General features: G+C 33.4%; 1 protein-coding gene across 11 annotated transcripts in view; it reads right to left on the bottom strand.

Moving 5' to 3' along the window:
* VPS13B (vacuolar protein sorting 13 homolog B) overlaps positions 1-20,463 on the bottom strand; it is a 627,764-nt gene that overhangs the window by 437,557 nt on the left and 169,744 nt on the right. For all 11 annotated transcript variants that reach the window (XR_004315275.1, XM_032468222.1, XM_032468224.1 and 8 more), the window contains 2 exons: positions 15,690-15,824; positions 14,729-14,902 (listed from right to left, as the gene is read on the bottom strand). Coding sequence is in view for 10 of the 11 variants with exons in the window: in XM_032468222.1 (XP_032324113.1) it covers positions 14,729-14,902; positions 15,690-15,824 (309 nt within the window). In the remaining variant the exon portion in view is untranslated. The remainder of the gene's footprint in view (positions 1-14,728; positions 14,903-15,689; positions 15,825-20,463) is intronic.

The following is a 20,463-nucleotide window of genomic DNA, read 5'->3' on the forward strand; positions in this document are numbered from 1 at the left end:
TTCATCTCTTCACTTTCTCAACTGGGTTTAAACAACAAAGTAAGACCTTTTCATGTTACTTAGCATAATTTTTACTGGTATTCAACATCAAAATACTGAAGTACTAATCTGAAGAACTAGGGATTACTACGGACTGCCCTAGTAATCTGGCTGGAGATGATGAAGTGATAGCCAAATGAGTCTAGTAACAGGCAGAAAACTCATTATCTTCAAACCCCTGGATGATGACTTATAGCAGGAGAAAATCTGGAAGGCCCTGCTTTCTTAGATTGGGTTCACTTAGAGAGACCTGACACTATGGCTTACTTGACCTTGGCTACAAACACTCACAAACACACACACACACACACACATACACAAACACAACTGGTTGAACTGATGGAGAAAAATAATCAGTAAAGTGAGAAATCCTAAGAATACATAAATGTATTATTTATTCATCAATATTCTGCTGTAGGTAGAATCAAGGACTTCAAATACAAATTCTGCCTCATTTTACATGAACACATTTAATATATCATCTATGATGACTAATTTCAACTTAAAAAAAATAAAATTCCTGTTCCATAATTATTGTGAGGATAAAATGAGATAGTACTCTTAAAACAGTGCCTGACGCTAAGAAGCATCCACTAAAAGCTAGTATTTTCATTATATGCACAGAATGCAGTTTATGAAAAAAATCACACCCACATTAATTCATCTGCTCTTTTCAATAACCCTATGAGTTAGGCTAGTATTTATTAATATTACCATTTCCCAGATGAGAATACTTAAGGTACACATTATGTAAGTGACAAATACCCAATAAAAGATGCATCTGAGTCTTGAATCCAGCTCTACAATAATGCAGACAATCCCTCTTGAATAGGTAAGTGAAGGAAAAGAAGTACAAGTAAGAGAACACAGGAAGACCCATCAGATCTCCCAGGAAATGCCCTTCCACAACTAACACCAAGGCTGGAAGAAACAAAGCAATAAGGATCCGGAAACCTGTACTGTACTCTTAACCAAACAGGTACCACAGTTGTTCAGTCTGATTTGGAGATACAGCAACTTAAGTATGACTCACTGAATTTTAAAAGGTCTAAATACATTTCAAAGAACCATTTGTTTAGGATACCTGATATACCCCCATACCAACATTACCATAATTGCATGCTATTTCAGTATTTACTCTACAACCAACACTTTGTTGAGAAATTTTTTTAACTGACAAATTATTTTTGAAAAGCTGACATAAAATTATTTAGAGTAAGTGACCTACTGTTTATCAAAGAGCAAATTAATGCCCCATGTACTATTAACTTAGGTATAACCAAAGATAAATTCCTGGGAGTATTTCAGAAACTGAAGATAAGAGAAGGTCATACAAAATAAATGAGGGTATATGAACTGATATTATGCTGGGGGAAGCCTTGCAAAACTGTGTCACCCTTGGCTACACACACACATAGGTTTGTTTATAGGGGTCTAAATAAAGCAGCTGTAGGAAAGGATATCAAAAGATAGGATTAGAAAGAAGACTCAAAGATTCAGAAACATATACAAATCTGATTTTGTAAATAAAACTTTTCCTTGTGAAACATGCTCCTAGATGAGCAGGTGGTAGTGATATAATCATATCCTGAAGCACAGCAACCAATTTAGCTCATGTTAACTCTACATCTATGTTATAAAAATAAGGATAGTTACTATGAATATCTGTAAAAATTTCTCATTATGTCACCAGCATAATAACTCTAAATATATGATGATCAACTGTTTGTCAATGAGGATGATATCTTACACTTAATACTGAGAAATACTTTTATCAACTTAAAAAAAGAAACTTATCAAACATGATAACATCAATATTGCCTATAGCCATGAACCGGCTACATGGCACCTTCCTCAACTTTACATCCATCTGTTCAATACGATCATAATACACCAAGTTTGTAATAATCATTTTACTGTCATCTGCCTGAAAATCCTGCAATAAATAATATTAATAAGCAAATTCATTTGGTTTATGACACGAATGGTGACCTCTTTAAAAGGATGTCTTTATATAATGGAGAAATGACACAGAAGTATCCAGGGCCTGGTGTTGCAATCATGTTATAGATTGAGAAACAAAGTGAGATCAAATGATTTATACAAAAACTGGGCCTCACAGTTAGACCAGAATTCAAGTAACAGTCTTGAAGTTACAGATACATTTCTTCCTTCATATAACATGAATCTTTTCCCATTTCATATTTTCTAAAAATTCACTTTGCATCAGATATCAGATGGTAGTGAAAAGATGATTAAATAAGCAGGATAAATAATTAGTTCCTTTGTTTATAGATAGTGGTGATTCAAAATAAACAGGGGAAATTAAAAATTATGCATACGAATGGATCTAATGCATAAAATTTATCCAGAAAAGCAATATATGGAGTATATTTTGTGAACCTCGGAGACAAACACATTTTAGACTTCATTTAAAGTAAATAATTAATTTCTACTGTTATATCTGAATTATTTCATGTTTAGTAATCTTGAGTATATGTGATAAACTTGAGCAAAGTAATATCAACTATGTGTTTGATTTCTGTAAATTTTAAATATGAAATATTTTAACATTACCTTTTAAGCTACAAACTTCAAAGGATGGCTGCAAAGGCTACAATCATTAAAAGTAATGGGTAAAGCTGATCAGTAATTAAATTGATCACATCTCCCTGAAGACCAAAAACCTAGATGACAACAGAGCTCAACATTTTCCAGCTGCTGAGGAGTAAAGGCTTTCAACATTTGGATATACACAGGCATCTTACTTTCCCAGGATTTCAAAGTCCACATGCAGGCTGCTGTTCAGCTATTATAAATGAGTAATTCAAGTAGGGCATGACTGCTTCTTGTATTAACTTGATAAAGATGTTTCACTCCAAATGCATCAACAGTTGTGTTAACTCATCCCTTTCACAGGCTGACTGAGGCTTACTTATGTTATGCTTTGTTAACAGTGAATCCAATATATTTTAAAAAAGATTTGTTAACTGCTGCTTTTGTTCTTTTAAAGCTAAAAATGGAATTCTACTTAATAATTAACTTCAAGCTAAACCACATAAACTAAATACAATCTAATGAACTCAACACACTTTAATTTTAAAATTTTGTCTTAGAAAACAAAAGCAGTAATAGCAAATATTCAAATATTTTAAATTTTACAATCACACTGAAAATTTTAAAATTTTAAATACAATTTTGGCAATAGTTCTCTGAATATACTTAAATACTTCAGAAGGAAAACTACCTTACCATAAATATGTACCAAGCATTTTTTAACATCATACAAAATGTTACAATATACAAAAATATGGACTTGAGCTAGTAATAATTACCAACATTTAAAACAAGACAACATAAGCCAACTGAAAGAATTTGCAATGCTTAAATAATAAGAATTTTCAACTCATACGTAATCTTTTATCATTCCAGGCTTCAATAGCTATCCTTCTTTGAGAAGCCTTTCTTAATATCATTCAATCCTCCCTTCCCATTCAAATTAATCTCTCCCATTTATTTTCAGATAGACACACTTTTCTCCCAAACACTTAGCATTTGTTAAAGTTAGGCTTGTTTTAGAATCAGCTGTGTGTATACTACTCCATAGGGCCCTGTATCAAATATCTTCTTATACCAGCCTTTAGCAGCTTCATGCTTTCAGCTAGCAGCCAATAAATGGAATTAAACAGAATTAAATAAGCTGACTAATCAATGTCTTGGGGACTGAATCTCTTCAGTCTTTGCTCTTTGGTGTAATGGTTACAAGCATGAGTTCTAGAGTCAAACTGTTTCTACTTAAAATGTTTAGCACATAGGAAGAACAAGAAAAATATCATAATTAAACCAATGACTCATAATCCCATCAAGCATTCATAACCACTATTAGAAAGTAAGTTTTTTCTATGAATACACATGTAAGTACATACTCATATGCATACATTGAGAGAAAATTTTTAAAACAACAGTCTTATTGTATGTAGGTTTATACACTGTTTTCACACAAGCTTTTATTATGAACATTTTCCTATGAACATTTTCTATTGCCTGATTTCAAAGACGTTCTTCTTTGGATATACCTTTATTTTATACTTAACCTACTATTGAACAACAAAGATTTGTGATTATTATAAATACAGTGACATAACTACTCTTAATTTTAAATACAAGTCTTTAAATGCATCTTGGATTATTCCTTTAGGATATAGTCTTGAAAGTAGGATTATTGGATGATGACCACTCTTAAAGTCTTTAATAAACTGTGAGATTGATTTCTGGAGAGTCTGCAACAATTAATAGTCGGACCAGACTTTTACTAAAGTGCTTATCATAAATTTCCCAGCTTTCAGTTTTATAATTTATTAAACTCATTAAAAAGGTAAAAATTATTCATTATTACTGGACATTATATATATCAATTTCTTTGACTATTTATTACTTTGACTTTTTTCATGTGTTTTTGGCCATTTATATTGTTTACTTTTATGTCCTTTGGCCATTTTCCTGCGATGCACTTTCTTTTTCTTTGTTATTTACTTGTAATGAAGTTCTGCATAACTCTGTTATAGTCCCACAAATACTTTCAGTATTTCAGAATTCTATCTCTTAAGTGGAAAAAAAATCAGAGAAGGTATAATTTTTCATTTAAAAGTGGCTTCTTATAATTTAGATAACATTATATAAAGCACTCAATTCTAATAAGAAAAAATACAATATACTTAACTAAATAAAATAAAAATGTCAATCAAGAAAATGTTACTTCTGTGAGGTGTGGGAACTGCTCTTTCCTGTATGTACACGTACACACACACACACACACACACACACACACACACACACTCAGCTTCCCTCTCTCACAATACCTAAAAGCAGTGCCTGATACATATATATAAAGTAGGTATTCAAACATTTGATGTACAAACACTTCTCTCAGGAAAGCTTTTTTAGTAAGTTAGAACACAGTATTTACTTTAAGACTAGGTTAGAACATTTTATTCATTTCTCTACTCAATTAACAACAACTACAAAAAAAAAAGTCCTTTTTCTGGAAAGTTGTAGATATTGACAAAGCACCTGGTTGAAGAGAACTTACTATGAGAAGATTTCAAAGGTTAAACTCAAGTCAAGTTCTACAGAATTAGCCCAGAATTATTCAACAATCAATACAGCCTTTAGACAAGAGGAAACTGTTAACTTCATCACTGCCCTCTGCCGGTGGTATTATTTTCCTTTAATTTTTCCCTGCAGGTACTGAATATTTGCCTCACAAAAAATTACGTCTGACCTGCCTCTATATTTAAACCACCCACAGCTAAAAATAGCCTAGCCATCTGGAATTTAGCAGTTACAGTGAAAAATTGGTGCTTCAACGAAGAGCTCTGCATTGTTGAGAGTACACCCTCCCAGGTTATCGGAGTCTGATTCTATGGGGACTCTGCACCTCTTCGCTGCCTCTGAGCTACCTTATAGATCTGCAAATTGTAGATAACCAACAGCAGTGCAAAATAATTCTTCATTACAGATGCAAGTAAATTCTGTCAGGTAGAAATTCAATTCACCTCTCTTTCCCACTGTGGGGAAGAAGGCTATTTTGTGACTATTTCCAAATTTATTATAGTATTATTGATCTATAAATTTCTGTGTTTTTAATACTCCTTTGATTTGGTTGTAACATCTGCCTAGTTGTCTCATTGATGATGTTAATAATCTTGAACATTTGTCAATTTCATATCTGTACGAGTCATAATTTCACTTTTTTAAAAATTATTCTTTAATAGGCTAAAGTCAGATTACATTTTTCCCCCAGAGATCAATTTAGATATAAAATGATGGGAGCCTGTAGACAATAGGGCTATGCTCAAATGGCAGAAAGCATTTTCTTGTATTTACCAAATACCTATCATGTACTTGTCATGATCCCTGCCCAGCTTCAGGGAAGGTTCCTATAAACAGTTACAACTGTCTGCCCTGTGATATGATCAAAGTACCATGGTGCTGCTTAGAAGGCAGTAATTAATTTATAAGGGAGGAGAGAGGAGAGGGAGAAAAAAGGGGAGGAGGAGTAAAAGCAAAACTCAGAGGAAGGCGAAAATAAAACAAAACACAGTAAAAAAAAAAAAGCGATTAAAAGTTCTCACACATTAATGGACAACAGACTTTCAACATTTATCTAGGAAACAAAGTAAAAGCATAAGGATGGTTCCTATGTATACTGTACTGACTGAAGTGGCTGCAAAAGCTATCTGTGGAATAAAGTTTCTTCTAGAAGGGATGGGACAATTAAGGGAAGAATCAGGTAGCAAGGATGGATGAGAATTTCACTCGTAAGAGTTTTGTAAATCAACTCCTAGTGGTTCACTAAAGCTACGACTTTTCATTCGGCCATTATGACAGCTACTACACAGCCAACTTCAACATCTGAACAGAAATTGCAAAAAAACAAAACCTTACTTTGAAGACATATCACTATCTAAAATATAAAATAAACTGAAGTAATAATGGTAGCTTTTTGATCCACATAAAAACATACAAGGCATTATACATTTTATGTTGAAGATCACTTGAAGACTATTATAACCTGAAATACTTCTTAGAATAATAATTTACTATTTACAAATGATGCTACCACTTGCTTACTTTGAATACCAGTTTCATTTTACTACATAAGCAGTTAAAAAAAATGCAAAAATTTTGACCTTGTGCTATAAATAACGAAAACAACTAATCCCCTACAAGGCTCATGAATTTCTTCCAATGGCCTCCTTCCAGAACCTGGGACCTTTCAAAGACACAAGCAAAGTAATTTCCTGTTGCTATTGAAATTGTTCCTGCCCCCTAGCATCATGCCATCCAGGAGACATTTCAAGCTGGAAGAAGGCAGGATCCTGGGTCTAGGTAAAGATTTGCTCCTAGCTTCACAACGGCATATCCACAGGTTTATAGAATTAACTTGAAGAAAACTTTCAAATCAGCGGACATACAGAAAACATGGTAGTAAAGGAAAGGACTCCAGAGAAAAGCCTCAAGGCTTGAATGAAAAAATGACTGATATAGGGTACTATTTTGGACAGAGTAATTGATACTTAAACTCTGCATTATTTTTACAGGTACAATGGACTTGAAGGTACAGTATTTAATTCAACCCACACAACAATCCTAGCAATCAGATAAGAATATACTTATTTTACAAGTAAGAAACCATACTCAGGAGGTTGACTTGTAAGTAATATAGCTTACAATGGATAAAGCTGCACTCAGAATATAAGCTTTTTTGTAATTCATTCATTCATTTTTCATTCATTCACCCTTGATGTTTATATGCTTATGTCCTCAATATGTTTCTTTACCGTAGAGCCTTTCATGTTCATTATATTTTTATACAAAAAAAACTTGGAATAAATATTTGTTGAGTGGATAAATGAATAATTTTATTAAAAAAAGAAGTAATATAAGAATGGCAAAGAAATACTGGAAAGTTTTCCTTTACTTAAATAAAGATGAATTTGAGAATCAATCACAACACAAACTTCATTATTTGAAAAAGAAAAATGTTTTAAAAAATTTCTGTTTTAATATATAAAAAAATATGGTTTCATATATATGTATATTGTCTTAATTACTATGCTAGCTAGAAATTTATATTTCTTGTACTTGAAAACACTGGGCTATTATTATAAGATACTTATGATTTACTTTTTTTTCCAAAAAAGTTATAATAAAAATTCATCTGGCAAATCTTCTACCAAACCTTTCATTGTATGTGTGTGTGTATCTGTCTAAAGGGGGAATAAAAAAAAAAGAAATTTTTTAAAGTAATTAGTAAGATAAAAAAACTCTCTGTGCTATAAATGCAACATTCTCAAAAGGCTATGTCCTGGAAACTATCATAATCCTTTAGAAATTGTTTATATTATGATTAAAAACCACTTTGCTCCTATATTCCCACAAATAGTTCATATGGTAAAGAAATCAGTAAACTTACTTTTATGCGTAACATCTTTAACATTTGCTCCCTTTTCTGTGCTTGTGATTAAATGTAACATTTTGAAATCCCAAAGTTCTGAGAAAAACATAAATCCTTGTCTCACAGCTGCTGTTTGACTCTGGAAACACATGCATTTTCTTTTCAAGCATCTACCATCAAAACTCCCAAAGGGCTTGGACTGGAGAACACCTGCATCTCTTCATTTAGTTCCAATAACAGAGCCTAAACTCCAAAATTACAAAAATAGACGCTCTGTTCAGCTGTAGTTATATTTTGCCCCTAATTCCCGTGAACAAAAATGCTAGGAGCATGAAATCATTCAGGCAAGCTCTGTCATCAAGAGGATAAGATTTTTTGCACCAGAAGCCCAGTGGGAACATGATAGAAAACTGGCAACAATTACAGATAAAGTACATAGTAAAGTCCTCAGGGAGGAGAGAGGAAATGTAATAAGATAGATGGGTATAATTTTTACACATTTATGCCCAAACCACAAATGTGAATTGTCTTTAATTGCTACAATATATAAGCATTCTTACTCATGTGTCCTGTCAAAAATACTAAAAACATAACTTCAAGGCAATTCACTTAATTCTACATTATGAGGAGAATTTTTTGGAACAAAAAACCATTTCCCATAAATTAAAATTTACAATCTAAAATATCTTCATTTTAAAAACTCCTTAACTATTCATATCCTAATCAACCAACTCTGGATGGTGAAATAAGAGCATGTGTATTTGCTAGTATGTTTTAATCCAGAAAGAGAATTACTCCTCCAATTTAACTATGAATTTCCAGAGAACAGAACTATAATTGTGGCTCTCCTTTCCAATAACGATGGTCAAAAGTTGTCCATATTTGGTGGGAGAAATATAAAATAATTTTTAATATATAGCAATCTAGTAAAGTTAAAACTTTATTTCTGAAACTGATTATACTAGGGAATTAAAAGATTGGCTTAAACTGTATTATATCTAAGTGACATTTTAAGAGGAACACTCACCTTAAATTATTTTTAAATAACATTATAATCATTTAATTCTATTATTCTAGTGTTAGGGAGAAAGTTATTTTGAATTTTATATATCGAAAGTAAATACAGTATGTTCACCTTACTTGCACAAGTAACCACAGCCAAACAGATACTTTTAAAGATATCTTCTTTATAAATGGTGGACCAAAATCAATCAGATAAAATTTCATAGGAATAAGTGTGGTATTATTCATGTAAATTCATAAATTAATGTAGGCTATAAAATAAAGAAAACTGTCTTAGGAGAGGTTATGTGAAAAAGAACTCCAACGTCCAGTGGCACATAAGCCCAAAATAAACAGTAACTAAATAGAAGTTCACAATTCATATCTGGGAAATACATTCTGTACTTTGTGCTATGTGGAAGATTGTGCTAAATTTTAAAAGAGACATTTTCAAACATGTAGTGGAAGTAATCAGTATGGCAATGAATCTGAAGGCAAATGATATGAGAAGAGACTAAAATTAATTTATTACATTTGGCCTGGACTATTCAATTTTTTAAAAAAAGCTTTTGTGGAACATCTACCATATGCAGAGGAAAAGGAGCAGCTGAGCTAGTATTAAAATCTGCAGCATTAGGAGGGAAGTAGTCATTAATTGCAACTGAATAATGGAGTATGTAAGAGGGTGGGGGAGATTTCACTGAGTTTCATTTTAAACATGCTAGGCACCAGTAAAATATCCATAGGGCAAGGGTAAAGAGGACTCCTAAAACCTGAAGTTTGGATTTCAAAAGAAAATAAATGGACAAAGTGCTATACACATATGGGTGGTTGCTTTAACACACAAACACACACACAAACACACACACACATACACACGTACAGTATTGACTAAATCATCCAAATAGAAGAGGGCCAATAATACGATCTTGGGAACAACCTATATTTAAGGCACAAAGGAAAGAAACGTATTTGAGGGGGGAAATGAAGATGGATCAGCAAGGAGAACCAAGAAACTACATTTTTTGGTGTGAAGAATTGTGAGCCTATGCTTTTACACTGTCATGAATAATATAAAAGACAAGAGACTCCTGAGTCAGACAAAGGACTTTATTATTCCTGGCACAGCAAGCAGCCTGAGTATCAACATATCTGATTCAGTTCCTTTTGCCCCCAAGTCCACAGAGGAGACAATAAAGATGTATCCAGATGGATACCTGCACATGAAGTGAAACGCATTATAAGAGATGAACCCTGAATTGAGGCACCAAATCTTTTATAAGGGGCAGTAAGTATGCCTTCCATTTTGCCTCCAGAGGGACACTAGATCTGTCTTCCAAGATGGTCCTACAAACATCCTTAAAAAAGATAGTCCAGAATGAAGAGCTGTCAGTGACTCCACTCCCAAGATATGTAAAACCTCAAGACGTATAGAGAGTTATCTCTCAACACCTGGAGGCCAAGAGAGACAAATGTTTCAACAGAAAGGGTACAGTCATACACAAATGCCAAGAAACATAAGATAACAATAAATTTTGTCAGGTATATTAAGGACTGATATATTATTTCATGTCACTTATAAGACTGAAACCAGACCAAAAAAATGGAAATTACAGGCCAACAGAGGATCTGGTAGTAACCAGACTTGTCTAACAATGGAAGATACTAGTAGATATTCTCTCCAATGGTAGATACATATGTAAGTAAGAGGAGGAAGAAGCACAGGGAGAGAAAGGGGAAGGCAGTTAATATGTATTAAGTGCTTACTATATCTGTGAAATACTTTCATACCCTTGACCATCTGTCACAAATGTTCATTTATTCATTCATTCAACAAATGATTTTTCAAGTATTCCCTACATGTCAGGCAATGTTAGGCCCTGGAGATAAAAGAAGGAATCAGTGACTAACCCTGTGTTCACAGAATTCACTATCAAGTGGTGAAGACAACATTCAAATTACACAACTACATAAATACAGACTGTCATTAAGTGCTATGAAAGAAACGTACAGTGAACTAGGAAAACAAATGTAACAGATACTTAATCCAATTGCGAGTGGGGGAGCAGCATCAAGAAAAGGCTTAATTGAAGATACGGTAGTTGAACAAAGATCTTAAGACTAAGCTGGAATTAAACAAGTATGAGGGGAAAGGGTAAGAACAGTTGTAAGAATCCCAGACCAAAAAAAAAAAAAAAACCACAGTAGATACAAAAGCATAACCACCACTGGGAAACTGAAAGAAGGCCAAGAAGATCTGCAGCACACAGAGAGGGGGACACATTGAAAGGACTCCTAACACTGGCTTAGAAATGGAAATGGATGGCCTCGAAGTTCCTTGTATTCTAAGTTTGTAGTACTTACTGATCATTTTATAGTCCTAAATAGCAGACACCTCAAAATTTATTTACACATTAATACCAGGATTAACAAAGACTAAGGACTTTTTAACAAGCAGGCTCTGTTGTAATCATAGGCAAAATACAGCATACAAAGAAAAGCTAAAGTTCGTATGTAAAAGATAAAGGAAGAAAATTGTTTAGAACCCATTTTAAAGTAATTTACACACATCAATTATAGTCACCAAGTGCTTCTACCTCTGAAGGAGCCAAAGAGGCATCTAGTATCTACAAACATAAGAAAAGAAGCACCTCTAAATGGTTCCCATGAATAAAAGCAATGAATAGAGACCGTGGGCTAGAACACTGGACTCCCACAAGAGCCTTCAGCTACTTCACTGTAATCAGAGCCAGTCAAGGAAAGAATGTGATCAAGGGGAAGAGGAAAAAGTGCAAAGGGAGTTGCTAAAACTTCAAAGACAAAGCAATTCTGTGACATGGAAGTGTGGCTCTTTAGATAGTGCTTAACATGAAGTAAGAAAGGAGATCCTCAAAGGTAAGAACTTATAAGGCTTGAGGTGGGGGAGGTATTGGGGAGGGCACGTTAGCAATATGGATTCTAAGACTAAAAGGCAAAATGATAAATAGCCTAGTACAGTGGGAAATGTTGCATGGTTAGGTGCCCCAGGTTCAAGTCCAGAGTCAGACTTCTTAAACAGTTAGGACAGTTTCTGGGCATCTATTTCCTCCTCTGTAAGACAGAATATAATTTGCTGTGCTGAAAAGTCTTGTTTTATAATCAAAGAAAATAATTTACATGAAAGTGATTTTTAAATTGTAAAATCCTATTTTTATAATGAGTTTTACTAACACTAATAATATTTCTTTCAGTAAAGTAACACCTCATTCCCATTAATAAAGCTGTCCATTCCCTCACATTCTGAAGAGTCAAAAAATTCTGTCTCTTTATCCTAACTGAGCTTCTCTCAAAACTCACTTCCTAATATAATATCCACAACATTTTCTGGTCCCTATTTTTAATATCCCACCTTCAATTTGGGGGCATACGCACAAAGGCAGCTATCTTCCACATATCATGCCATGATAAACAGAAGCCAGTCCGAAAGATCACCAAACTCCTCTAAAATACACAAATTGCCTCAAATCACTTAGCTGATCACTTACTACTCTGCATTCAAATACCTCTCATTCAAATACTATAAACCCATGGGGAAAGTTCATTAACAACCTCACTTGGACATCTGTCTGTCTGTGAAAAAGACATCAGGGATTACTTGTGCTTCCCTTTAATTGTTCATCTACATGAGTTTAACTACCCAGCATCTTTTTAAAAAGTAAACAAAAATCAGGAAAGACTCATTCTGTGTCATTTACCTTAGGTGTTCTAGCCTCAAAAACAAAAGAAAAGCAAATGTAGTCATCACTTACTTGTTCATGCATTCACTATTTGGTTTGTTTTTTTTTTTTATTTTATATCCACTCCTTTTTATTTGCTTCTCCTGCTTCTTTTTTGTTTTTCATTTTTCAGTTTTATTAGGTAGAATTGTTAAAGTTTGACTAAATATTTATTGATAGCCACTCTATGTGGGATATTGTTCTAGACACCAAGAATACAGTAGTGGCCAAAAAAGACAAAAATTCCTGCCCTAATGAAGCATAAATTCTAATAGCAGAGGGGGAAGAAAAATCAACAAGAGAAATCAGTAACATATACAGTATGGTAGACTGTGATAAGTACTAAGAAAAACTTTAGAAGAGTGGGAAAGTAAAATGTGTCAGTGTTTGTGTGCATGTGCATATGTCAATGAGAGAAAAAAAATTTTATATGCACTGGTCAGAAAAGCACATGCTTGAAAGCATGATACTTCAGTAAAGTCTTAAAAGATTGTTAATAAATTATTTCTTACTTAAGATGTATTCATTTACAATTTATTTATACCATCATTCAATATACATACACACATAGACACATACACACTTCCCCAATTTAAATCTTATAGGAACATACGATTCATCAATATTATTTTGAAATTGGCTTTAAAAAATAATACTTATGAGCTCTCTCATAACCATACCATAAATGCCTAAGCCATGAATGTGGGTGGCAGTTCCCAGGATAGGTGGAAAATTTAAATTTAAAAATACTGTAAATAAAGTACGTGAATGTAGTTTAAGTAAAAACACATTACATTTTAGGAGTAAAACACATCCAAAGGATTATTTTCAAAGCACCAAATGTTTGATCACATTAAAATTTTACAAGCAAATCCATAAACATATCACTAAACATAACACTAATGTTGAAGATTAGGTGAATTCCCTTAATGGCAAGAAAAAATGTAAAACTTTACCCTAGAATTATCATAGGTATAATTTTTTTATAATAGTTACTTTTAGACCCATAGAAAAGGTTCAAAATGCAAATATATTTCTGTGACCCTAGAAACGCATTTAAATTACAAAGAATAACATGAATATTATTATGAGAAAGATCAGATTATTATTTAAATAAGCTTGACTCATGTCATTCTGTGTATATGGCAAAACAAAAAACATAAAGTCCTGTCCAACTTAAGAGTATGCAATAGTGGGGAGGTTACATCTCAAGTGGTAAAGCGCACACTTAGCATGCACAGGGTTCTGGGTTCAAGCCCCAGTACCGCCTCTAAAAATAAACAAACAAACCAACAAACCTAATGCCAACCCCTCCCCCCAAAAAAAGAGTATGCAATAGATTCAAATAAGCTTAGTCCCTCCCTAGGTATCAAAATTCTAACCAGATTGTCAGGTCATTTAAATAACACTTTAATGACTTGATGATTTGAAAACAAAACCTACTGAAAACTACCATATGGACAATTATATAAAGGATTTTCCCAAACAACATATGTTAAAAACTTGATTAAATAGGCATTAACAAAAGCATGATATTTATTTAACCACCAATCCCTTCTCCCTAAAACAGGGAAAAGCAAACCACATAGGCTAAATCCAGCCCAACTCCTGTTTTATGAATAAAGTTTTATTGGAACACAGTCATATCTGTTCATTTACATATTGTCTCTGGCTATTTTTGTGCTATAACAGGAGAACTGAATAGCTGAGACCTAAGGCCCACAAAGCCTAAAATTAAAATGTGAGTTATCTGGCCCTTTAGTAAAATGTTTACCAGCTCCTGCCTTAGAAAATGGGTAAAATCTTTTATCTACAGGCACAGTCTCAGGTTATGGCCTCATTCTCCCATTTTTTTTCCTTAGAGATCCATACCCATTCTCATCAGAATGAACATTTTTTTTTTAAGGAGTGTTGTCTTTAAAAGCCCTGCTGAAAAAGAAAATGCAAAATAAATGAATAATGATGTCCTTACCGGAACTGTGGCAGTAGTCCATATACTGCGGAACTTGGACTGTGAAGGCTATCAGATCTGGAGCTAAGAGAGACTCTGGCTTTCTACTCTCATTGAGCCACTTGCTGCTATGAAGGTCTTTAGTGTCAGAAGGACCCTGAAGCAATGGAATTAATTTCTCTTTTCCACTGTCACCTGAGGAGAAATATTTATGAAAAAGAAATTCATCAAACAAAATTGTAAGAACAGCTTGTAGATGCCTGATCTTAAAATTTACTACCATCATAATTAAAATTTCAATTTCCATTTGGTAATTTTAGCTGTATATTTAGTTATACTCTAAAAAGTATGATAAAATTAAAAGCACTTTTAACTCTTAAAAGATTGTTTTAATACTTAGCTAATGAATGTAGAGCATATTCAGAAAAGATTTAAAATAAAACAACATGAACATACTGTATTCTAAATATTCAGTGGAATCTGTATCACTTTAAACATATCTAGAAATTTAGTCTGCACTGGAAAAAATTAAATTACAAATAGTTTAAGGAAAATATTATGAAATAAAGTACTGGTAAGAAGGTAAAGTCAATTACAACCTTAAATTGAAAAACAGCTGGGTTTTCTGCTTAATTTTATTATACTAACAACATTTTAATTCAATTTCTGTGTCATATATATGTATACCTCCTATTTCCCCACTAAAAGTATAGGAATAAACTTTCTTTTAATTTTTCCTCCCTCATAACCACACTTAAAATTATGCAAAGTTTTTTTTCCTTAAGTAAAAATTAATTTATTAAAGTCAAGAAGTATCATCCTGGCACAATTAACAATTTTTTCAAGTAAAAATAAAAAAATTCAAAACCTCTGATTCATAGGAACAATGAGTAAATTCTTGTTTCAGTAACGCTCCTTGTAAAATGCAAGGCCAATTCTCCTATACAGGCAATAAAGTTTTACACGGTCCAGCTGCACATACCTGGGGCTTTGGCACAAATTTTTATTGATCCCATGGTCCCAGAGGCACATTTGACCAATGATGTGCTGCAGTACTTCAATTCAACATTCTGGATTGAGCCCTCAAGAGTTGGCAGGGGATTCTTAGATTTCACACCTAATAAAAGAAAACTGCAAATGTACTAGCCGATTGAATTTAAATAATTTTTATACTCCTTCACCAAGGCATTTAAACTTAATTATACTTTAATTATCTACCTCAGATGTTCTTACAGTATTTGTGTTAGGTTTCACAGTTTACTGTTTAGGAGGTAAAAAGATGCAATTTTAAAATAAATGGGCTGAACTCTCATAACTATATTTATACAAAGTTGGCTCTTAATTAGTCAAGCTCAAGAGATAAAAGTAAATTTTAAACAAGTATTTGTTTAAAAATGAGGGGACTAAAAATCATATTTGATTTTGGAATATGGAATAAGATTTTAATTTGAAACAAAATTAACTTACAAATTGAGCTTTATTTTGGCAGAGACATTTAACTTAAATAGGAAACTTCCTAAGTAAACAGACTCCTCAAAATATCTTAGTCAGATGGGGTGAAAAGAGAGAAACAAGACAGCTTGAAACAGCTCCTAGGTTAAAATACAATAGCTTATAAGCAAAACTGACATGCCATGTGTAGATAAAAGAAACCAAAGGGATACTATATCACTTGACAAAAAAGTGAATATGAACGTCTCTCCTGTCTGCTACTTGCTGAAGGACATAAAAGCACAGAAGGGAACAATTACCATGAAATAAATGGTACAGAAAACTGAATTCAAAAGGGAGAAACTCATTTTGGCCCTGAAGGGTAGGTGAGAATTAAAAAGGCAGAGAAACCTTAAGAATGTTATACTAACATTATTGCAAACCACTTAAATGATGATGAGGATACGAAGAACTCTAACTAACGTTTACTGAGGACTTACAATGTGCTATGCACACTATCTCATTCAGTTCTCACAACAGGACTGTAATAAAGATGTTATTGTTATCCTCACTTTACAAATTAGGATATAATGGATTAGAGGAGTTAAGTAATTTTTGCTCAATCCTACAGCAGTAGAAGAGCTGGGGTGGTTAACACAACTTAGTCCCATCAATGAAAACCTCACCCATCATTTCACCCATGAAGACTGGCTAACATAACTTCCCTACTTTCCCTCATTCCACATTTCAATCAAATATATATTATCCTTCATATCTGAAACTCCTTTAAGTAGAACTACATATGAAAAACTAAGAAAACTATAAATTTTATATGATACATATATTAAACGTTATTCTAAAATCTCTAATCTCAAACTCTGGTGTATTCAAAAAGCCCCACAGTCCTCCAAGAGGATTCCTGAGATTTGGCCCAGGAACCTGCAGTTTAGCTAATAAACTACATGGTTTGCAGATGGTTAAAGGACACCTTGAGTAACACCTTCTCACATACTAATCTTTACTTTAGAAGGATCTATTTATCAATTTCTATTTGATTGTTATGTAAACATGTATCAATGGTTTATTTTTCCAGTACTTACCACCATGTTATTTCCATTTGCAGTGGTATCTATTATCCTCATAGCAATAGTCTAAACGCTGTGTATTTACACATTTTCTATGATTTTCTCAAATTCTCAAAATTTATGACTCAAAAAACTTAAGCAGTATGTCACAAAATTAAATGATGCCAACAATACATATATAAACACAGTAGTAGTTACAACACCTAACATTCACTGACAACTTACTAAGTACCACGCACTATGCCTAGTTTGTTATTTTTATTCATCTCAAAAAAAAAAAAAGAGGTAGCTATTACTATTCCATTTTACATACAGGAAAACCAAGGTTAAGAGAAATAAGGATTTTGCCCAGGCTCAAGTTAGACAGCAGGGAGGCCTTCAACCAACACTTTTCTCCCCATTAGAAAAGAAGCTGGGCCACTATGCATACTTAACATCTTACTGCGGATGCAGAAGTTATAATCAGCGGATAATTCACCCTGCTCCAATCATCATGTTATGTGATGAGAGGGATACAAAATGGAATAATACCCTCCTCTAGCTCTTAAGCCCCCAGAGTCAGACACTCATTCTACGCCAACTTTTTGAAAAATTTGAAGAATTTAGATAGTGATCAGCAGGCAAGAGCTACTGAAAGATTCTCTCAAGGGTTCCTGGGGGTGTTAAGAACCAAAAGAATTGAATTAGTTTCTAGTAGATGCAAAAGGAAAGAAAGATAAATAGGCCAAAATGGCTTTTTAAGAAACATTTAACACTGCTTCTTTTTACCAAGTTTACGACTCTATCTTGAATTGCAAATGGTAGGTCTTTGTTAAAACATATGTATGTTGTATATAAGACCTTGAGTGATTATGGTATGTCAGTGTAGGTTCATCAGTTGTAACAAATGTACCACTCTTGTGAGGGGGAAGCAATGCAGAAAGATATGGAGGCAGAAGGTACATGGAAAAATCTCGTACCTTTCCCTCAATTTCGCTGTGAACCAAAAACTGCTCTAAAGGGAAAAAAAAGTATTAATAAAAAAAGAATTCTAAAACAAACTTAATTTCTTTCCATTCTACCACCAAACCAAAATTTTTACAACACCCCAAACGTAATAAACACTAGGGAGGCAGAGAGGAGCAGTCTCAGCACTACACAACTCAGGACACCATTCACACTGTTCCCAACGGACATGAAGGCTGCTTCCGGAACTTGTGAAAGGAAATCTGTTAGCAGTGCAATATGGTGAAACAAAAAGAGCAAAAGCTCTGAAACTGAAAAAGCAAGGTTTCAGATGCAGGCAGCGTTATGTATCAAATAGTTAGATGGCTTAAGGGAAGCCATCTATTATTATTACCTGTGGAGGCCAAAATACTACAGTTATTGTTCAGAGTATCTAACTCTGAGAAATCAGCTGAATTTTATACATAATTTTGAACTTTGAACACAATTTAGGGAAGAGGTGCAGATTTTTGGTAAGATGTATAGTTAGCTGACACGAGTCAATAAAATAGTCACAAAGACAGTGACAAAGTCTTATATTTGAAATAATGACTACAAAGCATTTTCATATACATTTACTCAAATATTGCTGTCATAATCTACTAGAGGAAGGGAAAAGGGAATCCCTAAGGCACTGCAATTCAAATATAATTTTACATGGTAAACATTATCAACGTAATAATCTAAAAATAATACTGAATTTTTGTAATATGATGTAATATAAAATAATGCAGTTACTTCTTCTTCTTACAGGGGATTTTTCTGAAAAATATTAACTCCTAACTCCTAATAATAATATTCTTATTCCTGTGGTACACTGTTAACTCTGATTCCTTTTCCACCACTTTTCTTGCCCAAATAATTCTCCTAGCCTCACTGAGACATTAACCTTTGGTGTGAACTCCAATGTTCAGTAATCAACTTATGATCACTCCTGTAATTATCATCTACAAACTAAAAGATGAACTAATAAGAAAGACCTACATATCTGTATAGAAGTAAAAGATTAAAGAGTCAAGCCATATGTAAGTTTACCTCTGTTTCCTCCTTAATTTGTAGGGTCCTAAAACCAACAAAGAAATGAAGACGAAAAGATAAGAGCTGAATGCGCAGCTCTCGAAGAGGCGAGAGCTGTCATCAAAAATTTGGAGGATGGATATAGATGAACAAGTAGCAACAAAATGACTTAGAGAAAAGTACCTGTGGGTAACCAAACTAGGAAGCAAGCTGATCTGCAATAAGCCCTGGAAAGATAAGAATGAAAGAAGCCAGGCAGTTAAGAGGGCGGGAATCCAGAGGAGGCTGAAAAGATGAGGAGTAACTGAATGTCTGTCTAATGACTACAATTCCTTTGCCTTAATCCTTCACCACACAACTACCTCACACTCATCCTGGCAAAAAACTGAAGAGTTCACTTGTCAGAGTCTGAACCAGAAGGACTCTGAAAGGATACAATCAAAAGAAAGGGTGCATGCTAAAAATGGGAGATTGTCGAAAAAGCTAATATAAAATAGATGTACTAGATAATGAATCTCCTTTCTTTCACTTTCTAAGAACTCTGAATGCCAGATTTATTACCTGCAGGAAGGAAATGGATGGAGTTCTCGCTGTGAAAACTGGCCAGTCCAAGAAAAACGAACCAGAGATACTGATAACCGATTATCCCCTGACAAAAAGTTAATAAGTGTTCAATTCACCTACAACAACACCAGTCATCCAATAAGCTGCAATCTCACACACAGGTTCCAATTAGTTATTTAGTATTTTATTCTATAATATGAAGAATCATCAGATATTAGGTAGAAATCACCAGCATGAAAGGTAGAGATTAAAAAACATACACACACACACAAAAGGAGCTTGGGGTAAAAAGACAATGCCAGGAATAGAAAACTTAAAATAATGATAATTATTATTATTTATTACTTATTACTACTATTTATTATTTATTACTACTACTACTACCACTTCCGCTACTACTACTACTACTAGTATCCTCGGAGGCAGTACAGAAGATACTACAGTAAGAATATGATGTCTTGAAATTAAGAACATGATGTTAATTCTCCCTAAATTAACAGGAAGAAAAGAAAAGAAAATTGAGGAAATCTACCACATAAATGAAAAACAAAAACCCAAAGAGATTGAAAATGGAAGGAAAATGACCCAAAAATGAAAGGATCAGCAGAAAGAAATATCTGAAATACAAAAGTTCTAGGAAGAACTATTAAAACAAAATGGAGAAAATAATCAAAG

Source organism: Camelus ferus, chromosome 25, assembly GCF_009834535.1.
Source record: "Camelus ferus isolate YT-003-E chromosome 25, BCGSAC_Cfer_1.0, whole genome shotgun sequence".
Taxonomy (NCBI): Eukaryota; Metazoa; Chordata; class Mammalia; order Artiodactyla; family Camelidae; genus Camelus; species Camelus ferus.